The sequence below is a fragment of the Syngnathus scovelli genome, chromosome 3 (genome assembly GCF_024217435.2).
Source record: "Syngnathus scovelli strain Florida chromosome 3, RoL_Ssco_1.2, whole genome shotgun sequence".
NCBI lineage: Eukaryota > Metazoa > Chordata > Actinopteri > Syngnathiformes > Syngnathidae > Syngnathus > Syngnathus scovelli.
In genome coordinates, this window is record NC_090849.1 from 13,537,688 (window position 1) to 13,547,791 (window position 10,104).

A 10,104-nucleotide genomic window follows, 5' to 3' on the forward strand; every position below is an offset into this window, starting at 1 on the left:
ATGCAGTCTTTCCTGAACATGAATAACAAAACGCAATTCCGAGGTTGCAAACGGTGCGCAATGAGAGAGAGAGAGAGAGAGAGAGAGAGAGAGAGAGAGAGAGAGAGAGAGAGAGAGAGAGAGTTCCGCGACCCTCCATCGGCGCGCCACATGATGATTGCGCTGCACACAGACGGCTGAACAAGCAACGACCCACCTCGCACCAGAAGTGAAGGGGTTCTTTTTCGTTTTGCTTTATTTCCAACGCTGCATGAAGGATCAAAACTTCCCGCTGCGTTTCTCTTACTGTGAGTGAAGACACAGGTGGTGCTTCTAAGTGTGTCTCATCTTGCACGAGCTGCGTTTTCTCCACATTTGCGCGCAGATTAATATGCTCTTCATCCATTTATTTCACAGCATTACTCCTTCCCTCAGAAACCATGGGTAAGTGAATACCTTTAATGCTCACATTTCTTTCAACTATTTTTCATTAAGGTTTTTCTTCAGTGACATTTTCTTCCCCTGCATATCAACCATGACTAGTAATGACGTTTTTCTGCGTCGGTAAATTACCTGAAAATAGTTAATGTCAGGCTGTTATAAATTCTTCATGAAGCAGGTCTGCACATCACACGTTTTCTCACTTCAACATCTTCTGCATTTTAAGGATAAAGAACTTCTTGTCTTTACTTATTTAAATGTCTTTGAGCACAAATTCTCTAAAAGCAAGGCGCTGTTTTGATTGCTTGTGCCCCACTTTACTGCTCCAACAGGTTCTGTGATGTTGGGCTGGAGGTTTTCATGTCTTCTGGTGCAGGCGGCTGTGTGGCTGCTGCTCAGCAAGGGGGAGAGGATGTGCCCAGCAAGTTGTCGCTGCGAAGGCAAGCTGGTCTACTGCGAATCAGGCATTTTCCAAGACATTCCGGAGAATATCACCACGGGATGCCAAGGTCTGTCTCTGCGCTATAACAACCTTCTGGTGCTGATGCCCTACCAGTTTGCGCATCTCAATCAACTTGTCTGGCTCTACTTGGACCACAATTCCATCAGTGCCGTGGATGTTTTAGCCTTCCACGGTGTGAGGAGGCTCAAAGAACTCATCATCAGCTCAAATAAAATAGCCCACCTGCACAACAACACATTCAGCGCCATTCCAAACCTGCGCAATTTGGATCTGTCTTACAACAAGCTCCAGTCCCTCCAGCCGGGACATTTGTTTGGTCTGCGCAAGCTCCAGAATCTGCACCTTCGATCCAACGGACTAAAACAGATTACGGTCCGTACGTTTCTGGAATGCCGTAGCCTTGAGTTCCTGGATTTGGGATACAACCGGCTGCGGAGCCTCACCCGCACAACCTTTTTGGGACTGTTTCGCCTCAAAGAGCTTCATTTAGAGCACAATCAATTTTCTCGGATTAATTTCTACATTTTCCCGCGCCTCACCAACCTGCAGGCTCTTTATTTGCAATGGAACCGCATACGAGCTGTCAGCCAAGGCGTACCTTGGACTTGGCCCAAACTGCAGAAACTGGACCTTTCGGGGAATGAAATCCAAACGTTGGATCCCTTGGTTTTCCAGTCGATGCCAAATTTACAAACACTCAATCTGGAATCCAACAAGCTCAGGAGTGTGCCCGTGGAAGCGGTGGCGGCGTGGACTTCAGTGACCACCATCGGTTTGGCGGGGAACGCCTGGGACTGCAGGCCGAACATTTGCCCGCTCATGGCGTGGCTCAGGACCTTGAGAGATGCCAAAGACATCAGCATGATATGCAGCAGTCCAAAGTCTACGCAGGGGGAGAGGGTTGTGGACGTTGTGGGGAATTATTCCACCTGCGTAGACATCATGCCGACCGGGGACACTACCCGTGCTCCGGTTTTATTGACTTCGAGCCCCTTTCTGAACGTCACACCTCACCGTCTCTTGCACGGTGTCACGGAGCTAGCTAACAGTGAGTCTCCTGGCCGGACCTCACCGCCTTCAGCCATCTGGCCTGATAAGACAGACATACAGACTGTGAGCCCCACAGCCGTGAGCTCCTCAACGCCTGCCTCCCTCGACCCTTCAACTTCATCCTTCCCAGAGATACCTTTTGAACATATGGCTTTCCATAAAATCATCGCAGGCACCGTAGCCCTGTTTTTGTCAGTGTCATTGATCCTGCTGGTTATTTATGTCTCCTGGAGACACTACCCCAGCACCCTGAGGCAACTGCAGCAGCACTCAGTCAAACATAAGCGCAGGAAAAAAGGCCGGAAGCAGGAGCAAGACCTTAACTCCCAGTTGCAAGAGTACTACCTGAGCTACCATTCAAACTCGGAGACCATGGATTCGCTGGCGAACGAGGCAAGACCATGCACGTGCACCATTTCAGGATCAATAGAATGTGAAGTATAACGTTTCACTCGCCGTTATGAAACCACAAGTGACATTTCTGGCCAAGTCTATTATCAGACGACCAATTTTTTTAATAAATGGCTTCATGAAATGTTCTTTTCCACTGCACGGAAGGAAATTTTCAGATAAATCTATTTGTGTGGACAGAACAGAGCAGCGGGATATTTTTGGAGCTCATTATTACTGTAATTAACATGGGAGCTGTGGCATGCCAGCATTTACCACGTTACCCAGTCTACAAACTGACCACAAGTCAGCGCTGTCAATATGTTGACGCTTTCTGGACCGTACCGTCTGTAAAGGAACAGAGACATGTTTTTTTACTTGCCTGTTTTTATCGTTCAATGTAAAATATGAAGTTGTAGGGGCTTGTTCTTTATGTATTTGAATGTGTACAGTGTTTGGCAAAAGAATCAGTTTATTACTCTGATGAAAGACTTTCCGGCAGATAAATATCGTCAGTTTTAATATTTGGCTAGTTTACGCTTTACCTTTACGCATAAGGTACGAATAGCAGTGTCATTTGGGAAACCGACCCATACTTGTTTCATCCTTTGTATGGATGATACTCATTTATTCCAAAGTGAATTATCAATTTTAAAGCTGCGTTCCGTCTCAGTTTCGTTTAGGAACAAAACTAGTCGGCAGTGGTGGAATCCAAGTGTTTCTAATTGCGGTTACCCCAGTTCAAGCATAACAAAATAAAGCTCCTAGTGTGTTACAATACTGCGCAACATGTCATTGCCCACAACTACGTACAACTCCAATAATACACACGTTGAAATGAGTACTTCTATTGCAGGCTCATTCAAAAATGATTGAAAACATTATTATCATCACCTCCTGTATTGGAGCTCATTACAGTGTGTAACTGATCATAAAACTGTTGTGTATTTGTTATAACTAATGTAATATTGATTTTGCATTGTTTGTGAAACATGCCAACGAATATGACTGTAATTGAAGGAAACGATAATCGTCAAAATGTGAGCCGGGGAAGGAAAAGAAAGGAAACAGGCTTTTTTTCTGCAGAGTGAAACATTTCATAGGATGTGAAGGGAGCATAGAAAATTGATGGCATATTTTCTTATTTTTCATCCTCTTTTGTGACTCCTCTCTTGACTTTAATAACACTGACAACGGTATTAGCTGAATGTGGGTCACTGGTGTTGAAACAAACTGGTTTATAGGGCAAGGAGCCCACAATTCTACGACTTTAAAAAAAAAAAAAGTGACACCAAAAATAAAAGCACAGAAGAGGAAAAGCAAAATTGAGGAAGACCCCATGGGGATTGCAGTTGCTACGGGTCAAGTTTGTTATGCTATTAGGGAGACATTATCTGTCTTCTTCCTCTGCTTTCCTTCCACCTCCGCCTTTCAGTGTTCCCTTGAAAACTGAAGATAACCTGCACAGGGGACACGTGGGCATGTGTTGAGTCAGGCAGGATTAACCGATGCTCTGGCATGTGGAATCTATAAAAAGATGATATTTTCCCCCAAGTGTGAGCCACGACCTGTACAATTAATCGTTTTAGTACAGATGTTGTTTTCACTCCAGCCGTCATGCATGTCATTCTTTGTTTTTCGTTGTTGTTTGGTTGGTGTTGAAGGGACAGCGTTGCCGACAAGTCCAATTGTTTGTTTTGATTGATGGTTCTTGATCATTGACTGACGATTGCATTTATTATGATGAGTTTCTTTCAAGGACCAATGGGAGCATTTCCACATGCAAAAACAAAAAGAAAATACCGAGAACAGTATAAATGATTTGTTGATCCAACTTTGACAGATATTGTAATTACGCTCTGATTTGTCATATAATGACTGATGAAAAGCAATTTTCCTCATGTTTTTGTGCTGTGTGTAGCCAAAGGAGGAATGCTGATTAGAGAGTTGTGGTCTGCATCTTGCAAACCATTATCGGGGTTATTTGTTTAGTTGAAATATTGCAGTGGTGCACAGTATCGACTGAGAAACAACGAGGTACAAACACAGCCGCGCGCTATGCGCAAAGTCAGGCGGAGGAAAAGTCTATATGTTGTCAGCTGCTCCCTGAAGTGGAGAATGTCCTTCAGTTGACGGAGGCATCTGAGAAGCTGACAGCAAAAAACAAGCGGAGGACGAGGGAAAACAGAATTGCAAAAATCCTGCCGGCAGACGTCCAGAAATATGATTGGTTTTCTGTGTGTTCCTGTAAAGTCAAACTGTGTGGGGCCAGCGCTCGCTTGACAGGCGTGAAATTTTGATTTACATCTGTCACTGCACATTCTTTTTCGAGCAGAACATGCGTGCAATGTTTTCCTTGCCAAAGGTTGGAGCTGAATTTAGAAGGTAAAATGAAGCCAATATGGCAGTGATGACATCCCATTAAAGATGCATCTTAAGGTTTTATTGTCATTGCTTTATTTTCCATTATATGAGATAAAAAAAAAAAAAAAATCGATGGTCATTTGTAACTTTTAACCAACCTCTTTGCACTCTTGTAAGAATTACAATCAATGTCTTTTCATGGTAATGTGGTACGTATTGCACCTAAGAATTGTCCCCATTCAAAGGCAATTACATTTTCAAGTGTGTTAACTCTAATGTTGCATAGAAATATTCATTATGTCCCAGAAATCATTGAACTCCTGGGAGAGGACCACATTCTGCCACACATGACAGATTACTTTTGTTTATTTATATGTGAACGTAAAAGTACGATTTTCATCACCTTCCAGTAATAAAGTTATTATAGTCACCCTGCCTATGGCTATTTTACTTTCTTTTCTTTTTTTTTTTCAAATAGAATAAATGTCCAGTGTCCAATTATGCTTTGGAAACAACTGGCCCCATGACAGAGAACGGAAATTGTAAAAAAAAAAATCTTCAATTGCACAGCCAATAAAATACGTTTTTATATGTAGACTCCAGGTTTAATTTGAGCACTTGAAAAATAATTTATGATCACATGGGCTCCATCTATCCATTTGAATTATTTGAGATCACCGTCACTCAAGTGGTTAATGATCTAAACTAGGTATACCCTTTGACCTCTGCATCGTTATTCAAAATGTAATATGTAATTTGTGGTCTTGTCAGACAAAGGTACGTTTAAGGACTCCACTCTTGAAGTTTGGTAAAAATACCAAAGTCAAGTCAAAAGAAGTCAAAGTGACTAAGCAAAAAATCTGGGGGAAGTGTATTTGACTCAACTTCCTCCCTTCGACTGCATTTTAAAAGAACATTTACACTACTCTAGTTTGGTCACATGACTGCAATGCTGGCAACCTTGAACTGGCTCCCATTCCACTTGAGATGTTATTTCAAGTTGTTGCTTCTTACCAATAAAACTTTACGAAGCCTTCCTATCTTGCCGACTTAGGGGGGTTATCTTGTGTCCATCATGAGCCTTGTGCTTACAACAGGCAGTTCTTTTAACCTCTTGGAGAGCTGAAAATACATCAGCAGGTTATAAGTCATCCTCTCTTTCTGCTCCAGTACTCAGGAACGGCCCACCACACAAATTAGATTGGCTATCTCTGTAGAAATGTTTAGATCTTCACATAAAACTCATTTCTACATTCTTGCAGTAGGTTAAACCAGACTTATGGCAATGTTTTTGTGGCCAGGCAAATGTAGTGAAAAGTGTTTTCTACCTGTGCACATGGGTGGAATTTCATTTCTTTTGGTATTTTTGTATATGGGTGTATGTAGAAAGGGGGGTATGTGCCATTGTGGGAGTGAACACAGCCAATGGGAGTGAACACCTTCTTGATTATTGAAAGTGGCTCCGCTCAGTCTTTGATATTGCGGAAGCAGAAATTGACCTGCTGGAGTCATGCAGAAGATCAAAGCATGCAAATTAGGATGATTTAACATGAGGATGATTTTAATTTGCCAGGGTGATTACAGATCACTTGAAGAAGGCCTTTCAACCACAACTTAGAGCTGCTTTTAACTTGTCTTAAGTCTAGACTACATTCTGCCACCAAATTGTCAGGCGCTAGAGATACGTCAAACCCTTAGCCCCTGACGTTAACATGTATTTTGGGCTATTTGACTGCCACGTCTCTTCTCTCCTCCCTCCCGTCTCCTCTTCATTAGGTGGAGATGAGTGAAGCTAGGCTAGGCTAGGCTCAGAGGATTCTGCATGGAGCAACCAAGACAACTACAGGCATCTACATACCTTTATGCAAAGACACGGACTGTCAAGTTGTTTAAAGTCACATTGACTAGTGTTTATTTATCATTGTGATTAAAAGTGTGCACTCTACATCTGTCAGTCTTCCTGGATCCCTACATCTGTGATCCCTTCTTGAAGGTTTTACTTTTTTTCCCCTATGGTATTTCCTCTGAGCGTTTCTTTAGCTTGTGTAGCCCTTTGAGACGTTTTTGTGATTAAGGGCTACATGAATAAATGTATCCTAGGTGATGTTTACTTTTCCTGTTATTGCTATTTTCTTGTTATGTTCTTATGTCAGTGTTGGCTGAGGTGGTCATTAGTTGCTGCATTAAACATAGGTAACTTTTGTGTTGGTGCCAAAGCCTCGAGTCTTTCTTTGTGAAGACAAACTGAATGGTTTCCTTGGGAGACACGCTGGTAACACACTGAAAAAATAACTTTTTTCTGGATATGACTCAAATATAGTCTTTCTTTGTGAAGACAAACTGAATGGTTTCCTTGGGAGACATGCTGGTAACACACTGAGAAAAAAAAACCTTTAACCGGATATGACTCAAACATAGTCTTTTGTTAAATCTGATTTTTCAGTCATAGCAAAAAAAATATAGTATATATAATAAATAAATACCAAACCTTGACAAAAGAATCCTAGGGCCTATTATGAGATGCATTATTTTAAAGTTTTATGATGTGTCGAGTGCATCCGCTCAGGAGAAAGAAGGTCAGGGTGTAGGAAATATCACGGACAGATTCTAGCAATAATAATGGCTACTAATTTACTGGAGAAAATGTTCAACAACAATTTTTCATTTTCAAGCAAGCTTGTAGGCGCTGCTGCCTGCTTCTAATTCGTCATGGGATAACGACGGCATCCACCCCGTCTTTAGACAACATCCGATTCTAACTAATCCGAGTTATTCTTTTGCTATTGACGGAAGGTCTGTCAACCAGTCACTGATGACGCACTCTCTCTTTCACTCTCAGATGAACAGGTGCACTGCATCAGCCTCACATGCGTAAGACCTAAATCCAAGTTGAGGTGCCACATTCAACGTGGACTCGTATGTATTGAATTATTTCTTGGACGTTTGACGTGGCAACTTGACTCAGATTTATTTATTATGCGTGCAGGGCTGATTATGTGGTGCACCTGTTCATCTGATACAAACAGAATGGCAGAAAGAGCACATCATCAGTGACAGATTGACGAACCTTCCGTCAATGTTGACGCTGCAATATTGTGAGAATAACTCAGATTCGTTAGAATCAGTCTTCTACTGGCCGGGTGGATGTTGGCAAAATCTCAAGTCAAATGAGGAAGGAGGTGGTGGCGCTGCCTACGAGCTTGCCTGGGGCTTGCCTTGCAGGCAGTGGGCTGTTTTTATTTTTTTGCGGCTTATTAAGGTCACCTAGTGATATATATAAAAAAAAAATGATTTCCATCCATAGCCAAGCGATCTCTTTTATCACAGTAGTGAACAAAAGACGGCCCTGTCATGGTCATGACATTGTCCATTCCAACATTGCGCCGTACGTTAAACGATAACTAGACACATAAATGGGAACAGCAGTTTTGTGCCTTTTAAGACTTTTTATCTTTTTTAACTTTACCATATTGCTCCATTTCCCCATAAAGGCCTCTGTGTGGAATCTCCAGAGGTACACTTTAATTAGTTCAATCAGAGTCAAACACATCAAACATGTCTCTCAGTATGGCTGCTCCACAAAATCAAATACTGATTAACATTTTCAGGTTAAATGTTAATACTCTGTGAAGGCAACATATTTAAAACTGTTCTCGTTTTGGAAATGTAAGTGGTCGCAATATTGTGGCTGTAGGCATCATGCTATTTGTGTTATGTGCACACAAATTAATATTTATATGTCTGCAAAAGAGTTTGAGTTGAACCTTTCCTTACTGTTCCTTAATTCTATGACAGGCCACTGCTTTTATCATTGCTGTTTTTATATTACCATCCACCGGAGGGTATTTCTTCAAGGATGACTGATTCTTAAATTCCACAAAATTAGTTCACAAGATAGACAAGATGTCCTATTTTCTTCATGGCAGTAATAGAATGGCAGACAATCTTATATGAATGTTCAAACACTTCCTTCAAGCTACCTGGCCAAAATAATGAGTACCTGGCTGTGAAATTAAAATGATTAAAGTTGGCTGAAAATAGAGTTACTGAAGTATGAAAAGTATATCGTGTCCTGTGTCCCTCTTTTGGAAAACACGATTTCTTTGTTATGCCACCTTTTGTGTCGCCTACGTCACCTGTGAAACTAATTTGAATACTAATGCTTTGGTGCCATTGTTAGTACTAGAACTCACCCCCCCAACCCCCCCAAAAAAAGCACAAAGACACTGGAACACAGGTTCTGGGTTTGAATCTTTGCTCAGACTTTCCTATGTGGAGTTTACATGTTTTTCACTGTGCTTGCAGGCATGTACTCTGGCTCTTTCCCACATTCCCCAAAAAATGCACCCAAGATTGTTCACAGAAAATGGATGGATTTCTTCTATTTTGTGTAGCGCTTACCCTCATGTGGGTCAGTCTCTGCCAGCTGGTTTTGGGCAAGAGGCAGGGTACATCCTGGACTGGACCCCTGACAATCACAGGGCACATTTAGACAAACAATCATTCACACTCACACCTACAGTTAGTTTACGGTTTGAAATGAACATAACCTCACATTTGCTATTTTCCTTTTTTATGCTATTACAGAGAGTACACAGAACAGAGGAGGACTATGATAAAAAAATAATAATAAATAGAATGTCCTTCATTCTAGCTGCTCAGTGCATAACTGCTTCCAATAAAGGAAGAAAGTACACCAGAAAATGAGCTGCATTCAATCCTAGAGGCCAATAACTGTTGTCTGCTTTGGAGGTTCTGTTATTTTCCAGTGCCATCATTTTGGGTCTATTACTGAACATCATCAATCTTTAAGTTCCTGGGAACATTCCAGGATCAGACTCATTATAGCCCCTTACATGATCCATCGGAAATAACAAGAGCTGTGACGATATGGCTATAATACATCTCTGTTTGTAAAACATATTATAGTGAAGGATGTTTTGGCTGCAATAAACGATGCTGTAGCATCTTGAGTTCAGTGAGATTCAGAGAAACATTTGCAGGGTGAGCAGTATTTTCCGCTGCCAGCTCCTGGGAAATGAAACAACCACAACAATTAAATGTACGTATGTGACATATAAGCATATACGGCGATTTATTTTTGCTGGTTTATGTGCAGTCAAACGCTGGCTTTAATTAATACCTTTAATAAAATATAGAGTCATTTCTCAGATGATTTACTGTAAAGGTAGGAAAAATGTCAACATTAAATATTAAACACACACATAGATACAAAGTGTCATACAGACATTGCACTTGCTGAAGTGGCTCAATAAAACTGCAAAAATAGCAGAAATAAAGGAGAAGAGTGGGTTCTATCAAGATCATCCATTATGTTCTTTTATACCGCACACACATCAAATACTTGAACCACCAACCACCAGAATTTAGAAGGAAATCATGCAAAGCTTAATGCC

At 41.4% G+C, this 10,104-nt stretch overlaps 1 protein-coding gene across 1 annotated transcript; it reads left to right on the plus strand.

Annotated features, from left to right (window-relative positions):
- Nucleotides 1–131: 131 nt before the first annotated feature.
- On the plus strand, nucleotides 132–5,122 carry LOC125994487 (leucine-rich repeat transmembrane neuronal protein 4). The gene is made up of 3 exons (XM_049763819.2): nucleotides 132–287; nucleotides 397–423; nucleotides 753–5,122. The coding sequence occupies exons 1-3, from the start codon at nucleotides 251–253 to the stop codon at nucleotides 2,375–2,377; spliced, it is 1,689 nt and encodes a 562-aa protein (XP_049619776.1). The 5' UTR covers nucleotides 132–250; the 3' UTR covers nucleotides 2,378–5,122.
- Nucleotides 5,123–10,104: the final 4,982 nt, after the last annotated feature.

Coding starts and splice junctions, on each gene's coding strand:
- LOC125994487 (XM_049763819.2), top strand. CDS start 251: ATGAAGGATCAAAACTTCCCGCTGCGTTTCTCTTACT. Junction 288..396: donor CCCGCTGCGTTTCTCTTACT/GTGAGTGAAGAC, acceptor TTTATTTCACAG/CATTACTCCTTCCCTCAGAA. Junction 424..752: donor CCTTCCCTCAGAAACCATGG/GTAAGTGAATAC, acceptor CTGCTCCAACAG/GTTCTGTGATGTTGGGCTGG.